The sequence below is a fragment of the Eumetopias jubatus genome, unplaced genomic scaffold, assembly GCF_037043125.1.
Source record: "Eumetopias jubatus isolate StellerSeaLion01/CBP00866 unplaced genomic scaffold, mEumJub1_p1.0 scaffold_9, whole genome shotgun sequence".
NCBI lineage: Eukaryota > Metazoa > Chordata > Mammalia > Carnivora > Otariidae > Eumetopias > Eumetopias jubatus.
In genome coordinates, this window is record NW_028274815.1 from 30,572,991 (window position 1) to 30,590,635 (window position 17,645).

Below are 17,645 nucleotides of genomic sequence, written 5' to 3' on the forward strand. Positions count from 1 at the left end.
CTGTTTGTGAGAGGAGTTCATTTCTCTGAAGGCCATCATTAAGACAGCAGACTACAGAGAAATAAATCTTAACAATGGGGGGGGCGCCTAGGTGGCTCAGACGGTTAAATGTCTGACTCTTGATTTTGGCTCAGCTCATGATCTCAGGGTTGTGAGACTGAGCCCAGTGTCAGGCTCCTCACTGGGCGTGGAACCTGCTCAATATTCTCTCTCCCCCTCTCCCTATGCCCCTACCCCACCTCTCCCTCTCTAAAAAAACAAACAAACAAACAAACAAACTTAACAATGGGAGGAAGAGGCAAACTCATTCAGCCCAAGAAAACAAAGTAAGAACTTTACATTTATTGTAAATAGCAGAACATTCTTTGTCTAGAGGCCACACGTAGCTTGATTATGGATTCTAAGCAATAATGATGGACCACAGCCCTGTACTCCAGAAAATGCAGGAGAGAGTTGCTTCTCTTCTATCCTTAGGAAAGCAGATCAAGAATCCAATTTCCTCAAAGACGAGAGCTTAATGTATGAATCCATTTTCAGAATGAGGCATGAAAAAGAGGAACTTATCAAAAGTGTAGGACTGTAAGTGCTTTTGTGACTTTTTTCAAATATAATAATGTAAGAATAATCTCCTGGGATTAATTTTGCAATGAAATTTCCATATTATGAAATTCTCCAGAAACTTATAGAATTTTCACAACTGATCAAAAAAAATCTTTTATTACCTAATTATCATTAATATGCATTCTTTAATTATTTTGTAATCTTACTTTTATTTTTAGTCCCTCTTACGATTTTTATACCTTTGTTCACTATTAGATGATAAAAGACCTATGTATCCCAAAGTCATTTCCTCAGCTATGACAAAAAAAGGGATGCAATTAACAGTTACTACTTTATCATTTGATACAGAATAAAAGAAGAAATTGTCACTGTTGTATTTCCAAGATAAAAATATTTGATTTTTCTCTCTTCTTTCTTGGAAGTGAAATTCTAAGGTATCTATTAATTTAAAGAAGGTAACTATAGAAAACCCTATTTTTCTTCTTACCTGGCAGGCTTTTGCTGTTATGTCTGATGGGGTATCTTGTGAAAAGGCTGGTCTTAGAGCAGCTCCCACCTAAGAAAATGAATACGAGCATTTTATTGTTAAAGATAAGTAGTAAATATAAAACCTCTTGTGTCTTTGGAGATGAAAACACACAAAACACATCTTTTGTTATTTTCTTTTTTATCACATCTCCCTTATCTCTCTTTTCAGTTACAATAAACTCAAACCTACCATTTTTCTTTTGCTTTCCAGGAGGTTATAATCATTATCGAATCTATACAAATGCTATACCAAAACAGGCAATTAATCTTGTTTCTTTTTCCTTTGTTTTTAATAGGAAACAGGATTTTCTGACAAAGTCACATGTTCCTAGACATAACAGAAAACTTCTATCCTTTTTTTATTCTGTCTATATTTTCCTGAATGTATCCTAACAGTATTTACCTCATGGGTGAATCTCATATAACTGGATCAATTCCTTTAATAACTGTGTAGTACTAAAAATTCACATAGTCACTGAAAGACCTCAGAGACCATTTCACCTCAAAAAAAGGTACTTTAAAAGAAGGACGCTCGGGGCTCCTGGGTGGCTCAGTCAGTTAAGCATCTGCCTTAGACTCAGGTCATGATCCCAGGGCCTTGGGATGGAGCCTGACATCAGGATCCCTGCTTGGTGGGGAGCATGCTTCTCCCTCTCCCCGTGCCTGCCACCCTCCTGCTTGTGCTCTCTCTCTGTCAAAAAATAAATAAAATCTTAAAAATTTTTTTTAAAAAAAAAGGATGCTCAAGAAATATTCATTTATGTACCACTGTCATAGTAATAAGTGAAGGAATATGAGCTTTAGTTTTAATAAGCCAACCCAGTCATAGATTCTTAAATATATTAGATTTAATGTGTATGAACTGAATAAGGAATTAGAGTCAACTCCTAATCTGAGACATCTTCCCTTACACAAGACGGTAAGTCACTGAAATATCACTAGTAGTTTAGAAATGGATCAAGAGTCCCTCTCCATGACTGAAAACACATGGCAACTAACTGCAGTATTGGTAGTACAGTCATCAACTAATCACAGAGCTGGGGCTGGATCCTGTACTGAAGGAGAAAGAGAATATACTATGAAAGAGATTACTGAGTTGACTGATAAAACTGGATTATGACTGACTATATAGAAGTAATATATCAAGGTTGAATTTCCTGAAGTTGATAACTGTTCTGTGGTTATATAAGTCAGTGTTCTTGTCCTTTGGAAACACAGACTGAAGTATTAAAGGGTAAAGGTAGATGACTTAAATAATTATTCTTTCCATTTTTCTGTAAGTTTAGAATTATTCCTAAGTAAAACGTCAAAACAAAACAAAACAACAAACCTTTATTCTTATAGGTTGGGTATTTGGGAGTAAATAATTGTATACGGGTTTTCTATAGCCAGTTGGGCTAGAAGCCATAACTTTCTCACCTGTACTTATGATAGAAAAACAATGGAGCATACATTATTCACCCTTTTTAATTTTGTGTATGTTTGGGTATAGCTTTTATTTATTTATTTATTTATTATTATGTTATGTTAATCACCATACATTACATCATTAGTTTTTGATGTAGTGTTCCATGATTCATTGTTTGTGCATAACACCCTGTGCTCCACGCAGAACGTGCCCTCTTTAATACCCATCACCAGGCTAACCCATCCCCCCACCCCCTCCCTTCTAGAACCCTCAGTTTGTTTCTCAGAGTCCATAGTCTCTCATGTTAGATGAGGTGTTGTGTATCCAAAGCTAAGGTTCTGGTATAATTACAGTAAAAAAAAAAATGTGTCTTCCTTCCTTGATAACTTAAGTTTCTTTGTCTTCACATAACCCATCATTACCAGGATTAAATCTATTGTGCCTCAGTTTAAGAACGCAAATAAAGTTATAAATCTGAGGAAACAAGTATCTCTGTTTAGAATACAATAAAATATTTTTTGAAGGTATGTAATTCTTTCAGTAATATTTTTAACTGCTGTTATTAAAAGTTACCCTTCAGAATACAAAGTTGCCCTTTTTATTTTTAAAAATGCTTATCAAGTCTTGACATATAAAAGTAATGTCAGCAAATCCACAACACTCTTTGAATGTCTTATCTCTTAAATGGCATGGCTAAACGTCTAAACACAAGACTGAAAAGCTAGGCTGCAATTCTATTCTAGTTTTATCACCAATACACTATCAGAACTTAAAAATAGTGACAAGTTTTATACTATTGTTTCTTCAACTGTGGGATTCAACTATGTAGCAGATGATGGGAATAAAGATATGCAGTTGAAGTTCCAAATACATTTCTCCAGGGAATCTTCATTCCTTCAATGATCATGCAAAGGATCCATTTTAAGTTTTAGATAAACAGAGTTATCTCACATTAGCTTGATACTGCTCCAGAATCACATGGCCTGGAAATTCTGGCTCAGGCACAGATGCAAACTTCTTGATAATGTCTTCAAGTGCTTGGAGCCCAGCCATCCGCAGCTGATTACTATGATCTGTTGCAGCCATGAATGCCATGCGAATCAGGTCAGAGAGATGAAGTACCAACAGGTCATCTAAAAATAAAAATAGAAGGCAAAAAGGAAAACTCCAAAAATAGGTATTACAACACAAAAATATGAAATGAAATAAACTTCTTTAAAAAAGCACTTATGTTTGGGGCACCTGGGTGGCTCAGTAAGTTAAGTGTGTGCCTTCAGCTCAGGTCATGATCCCAGCGTCCTGGGACCAAGCCCCGCATCAGGTTCCCTGCTCAGTGGGGAGTCTGCTTCTCCTTCTCCCTCTGCCTGCCGCTTCCCCTGCTTGTGCTCTCTCCCTCTCTGTCAAATAAATAAATAAAATCTTTTAAAAAAGCACTTATGTTCCACATATTTCACTATGTCTAAAAATAACAAAGATACACTTTCAAGAAAGCTCGTGTATCATAATTTCTCAAGAATATTGGTAAACCTTTACCCAATATGGTAATATAGAGGACATTATTGGATGTACAATAACATTTGAAGCAAAATAACTATAATAACTTTCCCCAAAGGAGTTTGTAATTCTTTTAGAATAGGATTGGCAGATTTTTCCTGTAAAGAACTAGATACTTTTGGTTTTACTGGCCATATAATTTCTATCACAACTACTCAACTCTGCTGTTGTAGAATGAAAATAGTCATAGATCATGTGTATATAAATGGGTATGCTGTGTTCCAATAAAACTTTAATAAAAAAAAACAGGCTGTGGTCTGGATTTGGACTGTAGGAAGTAGTTTTCCAACCTCTACTCTGGAAAAGACTTTTATAATGACAAGATGTAGAAAAGGGAAGTCTTTTTCCTTTTAGAGTAAAGGCTACCCCAGATCTTAAGCTTAAAAGCAAGTCTCAAAGGATTCAAAAGATACCAAGTAATTTAACTACATCCCAGAACAAAGTCCAACATTATTTAAAGGAATACAACAAAATCCAGCCCTACTACTATAAAATTTGCAAATCTGGCATGTAATAAAAAATTACCAGGGATTCAAAGAAGCAGGAAAATATATCTTTCAACTAGGGAAAAAAAACCCTCAGTGAATAGAAATGGATCCAGAAATGAAAAAGGTGATGAAATTAGCAGACAGGGAGCCTAAAACAGTTATCATAAATATGTTGTCTATATTCAAGAAAGAAAACAAAAACCTGAGCATATTGAAGAGATAAGTATTGCAGAGAGAAGGGAACCACAATGAGTCTTATAGAAATAAAAAAATAAAAAATGACAAATATACTGGATAAGATTATTAGGGATTAGATACTGAAGAAGAAAAAATTGGTGAACTTAAAGACCTAGCAACTGAAGTTATCTAAAGACTTTATCAAGCTCAAGGACTCTAAAGTTCTTAGGAGGCTGCAAGACTCCCAAAGTCTTTTTGAAGCAGTGGCAATCGGTGGCTCAGCTGGATTCCCAAACAGCTCCTATTTAAACAGGTTTTTGTGGTTATTGCTATTGTGAAGGTTATAAGACAAGTATTGTCTAATTTTTTTCATGTGCCTACCTAAAATTCCAATTTTAGAATTTTAAGTTTAAAGAAGAATATCTACTGGCTTCGGGAAGAGGAACAAAGGAGAGAGAGAGAGAGAGAGAGAGAAACATTTGGCTAGAAGCCCCCAATACTTCCTCATCTAAGGGAGGCAAAAACACACCACCAATAAAAATCAGGTATAATGAACTACTGCCAGAAGTTGGGAGGAAATTTCCAAGGCAGATGGAACTGGATTAAAATGAGCCTATTCATATTATGCCAACAAAAAAGTAAATAAAAAGACCCATTACTCCTCCAGTAGTTACCTAATTAAAAAGGTCTAGAATGATAGCAATCTACCAACCAAAAACTAGGCAATTATTCCCAAAAGTACTGTCGCTTCTCTACACAAATCTCTACCTCCAACTTTTCTTAAGTCAAGATGTCTTTTTTCCAAATCCAAGGAGATAAACTCCCACAGCAGGGGAGTGGAAAGGGGCATGAAGCAGGAACTCTAAAATGGGGAGGGAATTAGGGGGCTGTTCGAGGTTCATTATATTCCAGGAGCAGTAGTTCCATACAACTAAAGCTCAGTGGATACAAAGGGGGATAAGGATGATAAAGGAAGAGCCTGGATAGCACATTTATTTGGTCTATAACTTTGAAAAATACATGCTGACATGATTGTTCAGAATAGCAGGCAATGGGAACTAGAAAGGATCCTGTTTCAGGCCAGCAGAACAAAGCATGTCAGATACTGGAATCTAGGTTGGAAAGCTGTTATATCAGCTTACCATCCAGCAACCAATGTGAAGTACCCAGTAAACAAAGACTGAGAATATGGGCAATCCACCCACACACACACTGTGAGCAAATTTCAAGTAGGGAGAGAACTCTCCTCTTTCAAGGATATATAAACAAATAAGCCTATGAAGAAAACACACGCAGGCAAAATAAAGTTTCTGAAGATCCAGAAAGAGCTAATCTCAAAAATAATTTTCTATAAAAATCAGAATAAAATATAGAAAATCACTTTGCATCTCAATAGAATGCAAAAAATCATGGCTGCTACTGAATAAGAACAGAAAATCATAGAGTCAAAAGGATATGATATAATGAAGGCAGAAAAAAGACAAAAAATTATGGGAAAACTAAAAACAAAATAAAACTTAAGATCCACTATGGGGGCAGAAAACAGTAAAACATTATCAATGGTATAAAGGGAAAATTTGTGAGGATCTCTGAGAATGCAGGCAAAAGACAAGATACAAACAAAGAGAGAAAAAGCATTAAATACAAAGAAAGGAAAGCCAACCTAAGGATCTTCACTATTCCCTAAATGTCACATGCACACTTAAACTTCCATGCCTTTAAAATTCTCTTTACTTTTGGGGTGCCTGGGTGGCTCAGTCGGTTAAGCATCTGACTTTTGATTTCAGCTCAGGTCATGATCTCAGGGTCATGAGATCGAACCCCGTGGCAGGCTCCACACTCAGCACAGAATCTGCCTAAGATTCTCTCTCCCTCTCATTCTCCCCCTCCCCCCATTCATGCTTGCATGCATGCGCATGCACACTTTCTCTTTAAAATAAATAAATAAATAAAATCTAAAGCAAACAAATTATCTTACTTTCTTTGCTTGTAAAAAACCAGTGTGGTGAGCAGAATAATGGTGCTCAAATATATCTATAACCTAATCCCTACAACCTGTGAATATGTTAACTTACATAGCAAAAGGGGGTTTGTAGATGTGATTAAGGTTATGGGCTCTGAAATGGAGATTATTCCAAATTTAACAGGTGGCCCAATCTAATCACATGAGCCTTAAAAGCAGAGCACTGCTCCTGGCTCTGGTCACAGCCATGTGACAGCTAAAGAAGGATCACCGAGACAGTCGGTGTTGGCTTTGAGGGGGCCATCTCCAAGAGATAGAGAGAGGGGGCCACTACCAAGCAACACAGACAGCCTATAGAAGCCGAGAAGAAAAGACTTCTGGAAAGCCTCCAGAAAGGAATGCAGCCCTGCTGAGACCTTGATTTTAGCCCAGTGGGACTCATGTTGGACTTTCTGACATATAAGAACAGTAAGATAAACAATGTGTGTTGTTTTAAGCCACTGATTTTGTGGTCATTTGTTACAGCAGCAATAGAAAACTAATACAACTGGCTTCTTCTACCTGGAAACTCTTTTCTCTGCCTTTAAAATCCAGTTCTAAAATCACTTTTTCTGTGAGATCTTCCCTGACTCTTCAGAAAATGCATACTACTTTTTTATGTCCCCAAAACACTCCATCATACCACTATTGGGACATATAACTGTTTGAGAGATAAGTTCTAGACTAGAAAATCTTCAAGGATATGGGCTATGTTTTTTTCTTCTTCGTGTAGCAAAGATAGGGTTTGGTAAATATTTGATAAATAATGGCATGAATAAGGACACTGTGTTCATGATATACTGTGCTCTGCTGATAACCGTGCATTCAGATTCACATTTTATATGTGGAGTACCAGTTTTACTTTTTGTTTTTTAATCCATTTTTGAGTTCTAGTAAACTGAAAGGCATTTAGTAATCAAGTAAACTAAATGGAGTTTTAATGTATAGACTTCAATACTATTAGTACACACAATTTGTTTTTACATGTATAAAAAAAATGAGATGGCGACGAAGAAACAACAAAGTAAAAGACAGAGAGTCTATTATTCTTCCATCACTCTCTGGGTCTCCTCATCTGTAAAATGAGGATGCTGGACCTGATGATCTCTTTATAAACTCCCTGTAATATCTGATCCAGGGAATGATGGGATATAAAAAGATAAGAAACAGTGTTGAGTTTCAGTAACAGTTTTCACCTTTTCAAAAATACCTAGTAGCATTTCTGAAATCTGAAAGTTTGAGTTGGCATTCATGAGTTCTGACATTCTCCATGGCTGGGACTGCAAAACTCCCTTTACTTACGTACCTTAAAGTTTTGCCATCTCTTTTACGCTTAACTGCTAAACTAGGACACAGTACAAAGGATATATAAGTTAATGCTATCGTTATCTTTAGGGCACATGATTAAGATACATCTACTTATGATAGGCATATACCTTTGGACCATTTTCTTCAACTTATCTTCTAAATATAGGTCAGAAGACAGGTAGTATGCTTAGGGGACAGAAAACAAGGTAAAAGGAACTTATAAGAAATGAAAGGCAGAGTCTAAAGCATGTTACATAGCAGCAAACCTGTATTTCAAACCTACAAAAATGCTCCAGGGAAAAGAAGTACTGATTTTAAATTTACTTGTAGGGTTTCGTAGTTTAGCAGATCGTGCCATGGCAAGATCGAAGTGGGCCTGGTCCGCATTCTCACACAAATTGATGATTCGGCACAGGCAATCTGCAGCAAACACCCGAGTGGCCCAGCGAGGTGCCACGAAGGGCTTTGATTTATCTTCTTCGCCTAGTGTGGTGAACATGGTATCATCATCCATCTCATCTTTCTTCTCAGATTCCTCATCTTTTCCACTACTTAAGGGAGTTGCAGTGCTCATATCTATAACAAAAGCGAAGCATATTATGACAACCTCACATACAGCAAAAATGATGCTTTAGAACTTGCATTAATGTTACAAGATTTCTAATAAAAAAGGACTAAATTCTCACTCCTTTGAAAACAGTAGAATTGGCAAGTTTTTTTAAGTCAATCAGAAAGCAAAGAAAGTATAGAAGTGTTTTTACATATTTCACTAGTTTTACATACTATGTTGAACTACAGAGTAACCTGGGATTTTTATATTCAAAAATTTAGTGTGAATTTAGTTATTTTCCCCAAATCAAAGAAAGCTCATTAGTTTGTAATATAATTTAAACTTCAACATTTATACAGGGATTTATAGATTAAAATTAGCATTTCTAAATGTAAGCTCATATATATGTGTGTGTGTGTATATATATATCTTTTTTTGTTTATATATACAGATATATACCAGAGGTAAAACAGTCATTATTTTAAGAACGTATTTTATATGTTAAATACATACCACTAGAAGCTGCCAGGACATCTTTACAAAGCATTAGCCAATGAGAAAGTTTTTCTACAGCCAGTGATGAAAGCATATGACCCAAAGTATCATGAATATCAGAACATAATTTTCTATCTGTCTCCCGGTCTAGCATTCCAAAAAGAAGTCCCTCAAGACCAGTTTCTGTTATATTAACACCTTGGTGCCGGCAGTGGATATCACTTTGAGAACTGACTCCAGGTGCAAAAGGATTGACATCTGAAAAGCAATTTTTACAAATGAACTTGTATAGAGTTTTGTTGTACACTATAGGTAACAATTATGTTAAAGACCAAGGCTTACATGTAAATTCACGATTACAACAAAACAAGCTAGCTACTAGAATTTATGTTCTCCAGCTTACATATCCTTAGGTTTAGATAATCTGATAATAAAGGTAAAACTCTGATCCTTAAGACTGATTATTCTGAGGTATTTTAAACAAATCTCCAGGGAATACTCAATAAATATACATTTCTTTCTAAAAAAGAGAAAGTATGGGAATGAGACCTATTTCTAAGTAGATTTGATTTAATGGACTGAAAAATAATTATTGCTATATTTGTTGGAAGAACAAAGTGAAATTTATTCAGTCTTATAGTTTAGGTTTTTAAAAATCTATAAAGCCAGAACACAAATTATAAATGGATTATATCCTAAAAAATCATTTAAAAACTGGGAAAATTCTTTCCAAGAAACATACAATCAAAAAGTCATATTGAGTGGGGAGATGGATAAAATAGGTGGAGGGGATTAAGAGGCACAAACCTCAAGCTAAAAAATAAGTAAGTCATAGGGTTGAGAAGTACAGCATAGGGCATATAGTCAATAGTATTGTAATAACATATGATGACAGATGGCGACTACACCTGTCATGGTGCGCACTGCATCAAGCACAGACTTATGGAATTACTATGTTGTACACCTGAAACTAATATAACATTGTGTGTCAGTTATACTTCAATTAAAAAAGTAATATTGTTACAAAATAGTAGTTAAATGTCTTGCTTTATCCGAAAATCTTTTTGTTCTTAGAAACAGCAGAAGTTGTACAACTAGCAACCTTAAGAAGGAATACTAGGAGGCTCCGAAAACTGAAGCCCTTTGAACCTTGAAGACAGTGAAACAAAGGGATGTAAACTGAAAGTGGCTCTTTTAGTTGAGTCACTCCAAAGACAAAATAAGAGCAAGTTTGCAGAAAATAGCCGCAGTGAGGGGAGCTCAGATAGTAGTAAGAGTCAAAAGCTTTGGTTCCAAGGAAAGAGAACATTAGTGAGAAATTAGGCATAGAGAACTATTTTTCACTTAGCAGCTGATAGTGACTATGTTCCCATATCAGGAATTATACTTCTACAACATGAATTTTCATAGCTACATAGCAAACCACTGAATTAAGAGAACCTTGAGGGTGCCTGGTGGCTCAGTCAATTAAGCACCCCACTTTTGATTTTGGCTCAGGTCATGATCTCGGGGATCGTGAGATCGAGCCCCATGACAGGCTCTGTGCTGGGCATGGAGCCTGCTTAAGATTCTCTCTCTCCCTCTCCCTCCACCCCTCCCTGCCCCTTTCTCCCTCTCTCTATAAAAAAAAAAAGAGAGAGAGAGAACACTGATTGATCACTGAGGATAAATTCCTAAAAGGGGAAATCACTAGGTCAAGGGTAAGCTGACAAAAAATACTGACAAATCCAGAAAATTTGTTATGACTTTACATTTCTTTCTACCAGTACTATAAGACATTTTTCTTTTATTCATACCTCTCTCAGTGCTGGTTATAATCATTATTTTTAATTTGGTCAGTTTTATAGAAGAAAAATGCTATCTTATGATTGTATTGACTTGTAATTATTTAATCACTGGAGGTTGAAAATATTTCATATGTTGACATTTCTTCTTTGATAAAACATGTTTCTTATGCTCTCATGATTTTCTATAGATGCGGAAGAGAGTTAACATAGCAGGCCTGAGACGACTTAGTAAGGCCTAAAATTCAGATTAGCCCTCAGCTAGCATCCTGGTGAACTGGGTTTCAGGAGGGTTCCCACCATTTCCTGGTCAAAGTGGCTCACTATGCCTAAATTGTTTGTACAAACGGTATGGTTTATGCTGAACACCTGCTTGCCTTTGAAAGTCTGGACTTTTGGAACATGTCAGGCAGACCATGCCTAGTCAACCAGAGCCCAATAAAAACCTTGGGCACCGAGCCCCTGACAAGGTTCCATGGTAGACATTTCATATGTTGTCAAGACTCATTTCTGGGGAGTCAAGCAGGTCCTGTGTGACTTCATGGGGCGTGGGCTCTTGGAAACCTGCGCCTGGTTTGCTCCAGACTTCACACCAAGTGCCTTTTCCCTCTGCAAATTTTGCTTTGTATCCAGTTGCTGTAATAAATCATAGCCGTAAGCATGACTATATGCTAAGTCCTTCTAGTGCATCATCAAACCTCGGGGTGGTCTTAGGACTGCCAACACACTAAGTTTTAAAAACATTAAAATGTAACATGCACATTTCAATAAATAAAATAAATTAATAAATATATTTTACAAGTACCTCCCCTCTTAGTTTGTCTCTCAATTTTGATTATGGTGACTGATGAGTATAAGCTTTAAAATATTATATGTACTCAGGAGAATTCTATAATTATTTTTGGTGCTATGTTTTCTCTCTAAAAAGCAATAGTATTTACTGTATATATAACTTCTTTCACATTCTGCAATACAGCATATTTGTTAACAGAGCTCTTATACTACCCTAAAATTGAAGTTATTTTAGTATCTTGCTTCTTACTACCCAAGCAACTTCTATGCATTAGAAAGCTCTTATGAGTAAAAATTTTCTCTCACAATAGGGGAAATATCTGTCAGTTAAGCTCTGAAAAAGCTCCCAAGCAACCTATCCCTAGAGACCAAAAGGCCAGCTATGAAATTCAAGGTATACTTAAACCCCCCCCAAAAGCAGAAAGAACTGAAGAAAGCAAAGATCTATCTTTTGCTACCCAAACACCTACTGACATTTCTTTTATTGGTTACTCTAGCTTTCCCTTCTTGAGGAAATGTTACATCACAAAGGGTCAACTAGTATCAGAGACTGGAAGCTTTCAGGTACCCCCAAAATAGGTCACTTCTCTTTCCACAAGTCTATTAGTGATACAAAGCAATATCCTTAGAGTTAGTTATCCATTACATAACTAAATCATCCTGAAGGGATGGCACAAGTGCCTTGACACTAAACGCTATTTCCTTTTTTTTTTTTAGCTCCAAACCTTAAAAAGTGTAAAATTACCAAGAAAATGATACTGGAATTTTTATTTTATTTATTTTTTAAATATTTTATTTATTTTTTTGACAGAGAGAGACATAGTGAGAGAGGGAACACAAGCAGGGGGAGTGGGAGAGAGAGAAGCAGGCTTCCCGCTGAGCAGGGAGCCCGATGCGGGGCTCGATCCCAGGACCCTGGGATCATGATCTGAGCTGAAGGCAGACGCTTAACGACTGAGCCACCCAGGTGCCCCGATACTGGAATTTTTAAAATGATGATGGTTTTATATTTTACTTAAAAGAATAAGAAGACTGACCATACTTGAAAGCAAAAATGTTCTTTAAAGAGTAATATTCATTTGAAATGTTGAAGTATTTAAACAAAAAGAATATTGACTAATAAAGTAACTTACGAGTACCAGGGTTTTCCTTGTCACCTGCATTTTTTGCTAGACTCATGGCATATTCACATACTTCAGCTGCTTCTCTTTGCGCAAGCTGCCGGAGACAAGCCACAGCTGCTCGGCGAAGTAGCAAATGGGAACTACATAAGTGAACCTGGAAACCATAACATATTAGACAATTTTCTTTAAAAAACTGCAATCTCATTTGCCTAATGAATATGTATTAACACCTTACTTGTGAAGAGGCTCTTCATTTAACATCAGCTGTTAAATATATAGTCAAATAAAGGACTTTTGGAAAAATAATACCAATAAAGTATATAAAGAATATTTTAGTGGCCAAAATAACTGTCTCAAGACCTGGTCGCTAAAGATGATATGATATACTTCCATGAAAATCCAGAAGAATCTCTTCCATATCTTATTTGACCCATGGTCCTACTGAATGTTGTCATCTAAATTTTTTAAGTGCATGGAGATTACATGTAGTCAATGAAAAGTTAGGAGGCAGAGCACACAGCAAAAATTGAAGGAAAAGAAGGGTATTTATTAAAATAAAATAAAATCAAGCAAACATAAACACCTGGAAAGAATTCTAAAATGGGCCCTTTTGGAATAGAACTGTTTTTAATCTCAAAAGTTCCTGAAAAAAATCAATGTAGTACACTTTAATACATGAAGGAAAGTAAAGACACAGCACAACATAATGATTAAGAGCTCAGGCTCTGGTTGCTAGACTGGATTTGAGTCTTCCTTGTTACTGACTCCTGTGTGACCTTAGACAAGTTATGTGACCTTAGACAAGACAACCTCTCTGTACCTTATTTGCCCATATGCAAAATGTGGAATACAGTGAAAATAAAATAAGTTAATACAAGTATTTTCCTTAGAACAGTGATAGAGACATGGTACTTGCTCATTATATATTAGCTATTATCATTATTACTATATTATTATAATATCATTATTACTATATTACTATAAATCTGACTCATCAAGAAAATATTAAATTATGTTCCATGTGCTTGCTTTTTAAGCAAAGAGATAAGTAATATATTTAGAAAAAAAATCTCATCCAGAAATAGTGGACGGGGGGAATAATTATATGGAATACACCACCTCTTCACAATGCTAGATAGTGTATTTTTATACTACCAACATAGCATTTGTAATTCAAGATATATTTGCATAAAATTTATACCAAGTATAAAATAAATATATATGTGTGTGTGTGTGTGTGTGTATAATTGAGGGGAGAAAACCTGACTTTATTTACTTATTTTTTTAAAGATTTTATTTATTTGACAGAGAGAGAGACAGCGAGAGACGGAACACAAGCAGGGGGAGTGGGAGAGGGAGAAGCAGGCTCCCCGCCGAGCAGGGAGCCCGATGCGGGGCTCGATCCCAGGACCCTGGGATCATGACCTGAGCTGAAGGCAGACGCTTAACGACTGAGCCACCCAGGCGCCCCCTGACTTTTTTTTCAATAAAATGTTTTATTCACTTCATTCCTTAAAATGAAGACATTTTGGAACTTTCAAATATCCTATAACTAGAAATGGTCATATGAGATGGGAAGAACAAGTCAGTTGCTCAGAGTTTTTGACTTTTTATGTGTACAATGAGGACGATATCTGCTCTATCTTATATAATTGTGGTAAGAATCAAATGACCAAATATATATAAAGCAGAACACCAAACAAATTTAATTTAGTTGCAACTAAATAGAATTGTAGCTAAGAGCAGTGCCTGACTGGCTCAGTAGGTGGAACATGCAACTCTTGATCCTGGGGTCATGAGTTCAAGCCCCATGTTGGGCATAGAGTTTACTTAAAAAAATTTTTTTTAATCTAAAAAAAAAAACAAAAAAAAGAATTGTAGATGAGAAAATACACTCAACAAATATTGACTGGCAGAGACAAAGAGAAAAAAAGCTTTTTGTTTACCAAGTCTTTTCAAAAACTCCATTTTAATGATTCTGAGGCATTTTTTTTCCATTTTAACATCTCTAATATTAGAGATGTAAATTACCATTGATGGTGTCTTACAGTCACTATAAACCAGGTAAAAGTAAAGACATATTTGTTTGACAACTTTCCCCTGACACCTTTTGGTAAAAGCCACAAAATAAAGAATAAAACATTAAATTTGATAAAAATATGTGGCTTCCTCATGGTCCCTTCTAGCCCCTTGGAGATAATCACAGTCTATGGTGACATCCATCATTATAGTTTCAGTTAGCTTGTTCTTGAACCTTATATAGATGGAACCATGTAGTGTGCTCTCTTCTGTGTCTGGCGACTTGTCTGTGCGATTCACCAGTGTGATTACATTTCACAGTTCATTTTCATTGCTGTGTAGTATTCTGTTGAATAATTGTATCACTCTTTATCCACTGCTGACTGGTAGACAGGTCATTTCTGTGTTTTGGCTATTATGAATAACCCAGCAGTGAACATTCCTGTACATGTATTTTGGCATATATGCACATGTATTTCTGTCAGGTGTTTACTTAAGAGTGAAGTTTCTGGGTCACAGCATATGCATATATTCAACTACTTTAGGTTATGTCAAATTATTTTCCAAAGAAGCTTCTTTGTTTTTCTTAGAATCTACAAACCTCAGGAACAATGTGTTGCTTGCTCCCACAGTAGACCTCCACCTTCCTATAAAAATGCCTCTTATTGGGCCCCTGGGTGGCTCAGTCATTAAGCGTCTGCCTTCTGCTCAGGTCATGATCCCAGAGTCCTGGGATCGAGCCCCACATAGGGCTCCCGGCTCAGCAGGAAGCCTGCTTCTCCCTCTCCCACTCCCCCTGCTTGTGTTCCTGCTCTCACTGTCTTTCTCTCTGTCAAATAAATAAATAAAATCTTTTAAAAAAATGCCTGTTATTTTACACTGTATGTCACCTTGCTATCCCTTGTTGTGCCCACCATATACATATTCCAGACAATTAGACCCCCCAGCTCTGACAGTGATGACCTGGGCATTCAGCTCAAGTCTTTCTCTCACTGACATTTCCTACAATTATCCCAGATGACCTAAGTGCCTATGTGTGGAATACTTCTGTCAGGACAGAAGAACGCATAACTGTGGTCACATGGTATAAAAAGCAATTGCTGGGGCACCTAGAGTGCTCGGTCAGTTAAGTGTCTTGACTCTTGATTTCAGCTCAGCTCATGATCTCAGGGTTAATGGGCATGGAGCCTGCTTAAGATTCTCTCTCTACCTCTCCCTTGCCCTACTCATGCTTGTGCATGCACATGCATGCACACACACACATCTCTTTCTCTCTCAAAAAAAAAAAAAAAAAGCAGTTGCTTGCCAAGAGGGAAATAACAATAATTCAGAGTGGTGGTTTTCCTTTCAAAGACACATTTTGAATAGTTCTAACATCATACAAATTTTAATACTTCTATACCATTTAAAGATTACTATGGTGAAACTCAACTCAATATATTTGCTGAAAAAAAAATCACATTTCATTTGTGTTAGGTATTACACGTGGTATCACATAACATTGCCATTTCTGATGGAAATGATTGAGCAGAAATGAAAACAAAATTTATAAGAATCTGAACTGATTTCTAATTTGGACGAACCCATGTGTGGACTATTTTTCAGTGTCAAAAGAACTGGTAACAGAGACCACACGGGGGCTTTCAGCAATGTGGAAACAAGATGACCCCTTGAATGGCCCATTTTCTCATCTCTATCCTGCCATATCATCTCCTACCAACCAGCTACCTGTAATCTCACTACTTAGCCTTTTGGAGACGGTTCAGGAAAGGTCTCCAACATGCCTTGTAATAAAACCCTTGGTGTTTTGCTAAGGAAATCAGTTTTGAGGCATTATCTCGTGTTAATACACAGAAAGCTCATTGCGTAGCCTATGGTTTATTGATCATCTGGTTTCTGCCCTGCAGCACACTCAGATTCTTTGATGGTCTAGGATTGGTTCAGTTCCCCCTGGTCTATAGTGAAACAAGAGAAAATCTTGTTGCATAAGTTAAATATACCACATCAGATCTAACATCTAATATGTTGGCCTTTCCGTTCCTTCATCTCATCCTCAATAACCTTCTCCTCCTTTTATGTTAGCAATATCCTCCCATGGTCACATCTATCTTTCTTTCTCCCTATATATCGGCCTCCTGCTGTCTTTTCCTTCCTCCTTTATCCAAATGAGACTTCATAATGCATTATTATTTTAGCACTATCTTGTTAACATCTTTATTTCCTTCATCCTGCTATCATTTAAGTGAATCTGCTTGGCCAAAGTCCAACTATGAATATATCAAAGTATCTGGCTGCTCAATGGTTGGTTACAGGTGCAGAAGAAAAATCTTACAAGGTGAACTGCTACCATCATGAATCACACAATGGAGCCAAAAAAGGGTCACTACCCTCTGCTGAACCCTCAATACTACCACAGAATCTTCTATTTCTCCAGTTAGTCCAATCTCCCACATTCCACTCTTCTCAAACTTCTTGCCCTCTTCTTTGCTCCCTCACTCATAAAACTTATCTTCCCTTTTACTTGATTAAGAAAGTAAGTCATTAGATCATACCTCCCCCAACTTCCAGCCACCAAATACAAAAACCTCCACCTCTACCTACACTCATCCTCTCCTCTTTTCTTCATGTTGCACTGGGAGAGACATTCTCTTACTTGTGCCCTGGAAACTCCATCCCATCAGAAACCCTGGATGATTATCCACTCTCTGCCCCACAATTTAAACTCTCCCACCCTACTGGTTCCATCTCCTCAGCATTTCAGCCCTCACTTCTCACTACTGTAGGAGAAAAAGTCTTGCCTGACTCCATCACTCCTTTGACCTCCTAGAGGCCCTCAGTCCTCTCCTATCAGGTCA

At 36.7% G+C, this 17,645-nt stretch overlaps 1 protein-coding gene across 3 annotated transcripts in view; it reads right to left on the reverse strand.

Annotated features, from left to right (window-relative positions):
- HEATR5B (HEAT repeat containing 5B) overlaps positions 1-17,645 on the reverse strand; it is a 111,416-nt gene that overhangs the window by 36,846 nt on the left and 56,925 nt on the right. For all 3 annotated transcript variants that reach the window (XM_028117150.2, XM_028117152.2, XM_028117151.2), the window contains exons 22-26: positions 12,781-12,925; positions 9,090-9,329; positions 8,351-8,602; positions 3,449-3,630; positions 1,049-1,117 (exon numbers count right to left, since the gene is read on the reverse strand). In XM_028117150.2, the coding sequence (XP_027972951.1) occupies positions 1,049-1,117; positions 3,449-3,630; positions 8,351-8,602; positions 9,090-9,329; positions 12,781-12,925 (888 nt within the window). The remainder of the gene's footprint in view (positions 1-1,048; positions 1,118-3,448; positions 3,631-8,350; positions 8,603-9,089; positions 9,330-12,780; positions 12,926-17,645) is intronic.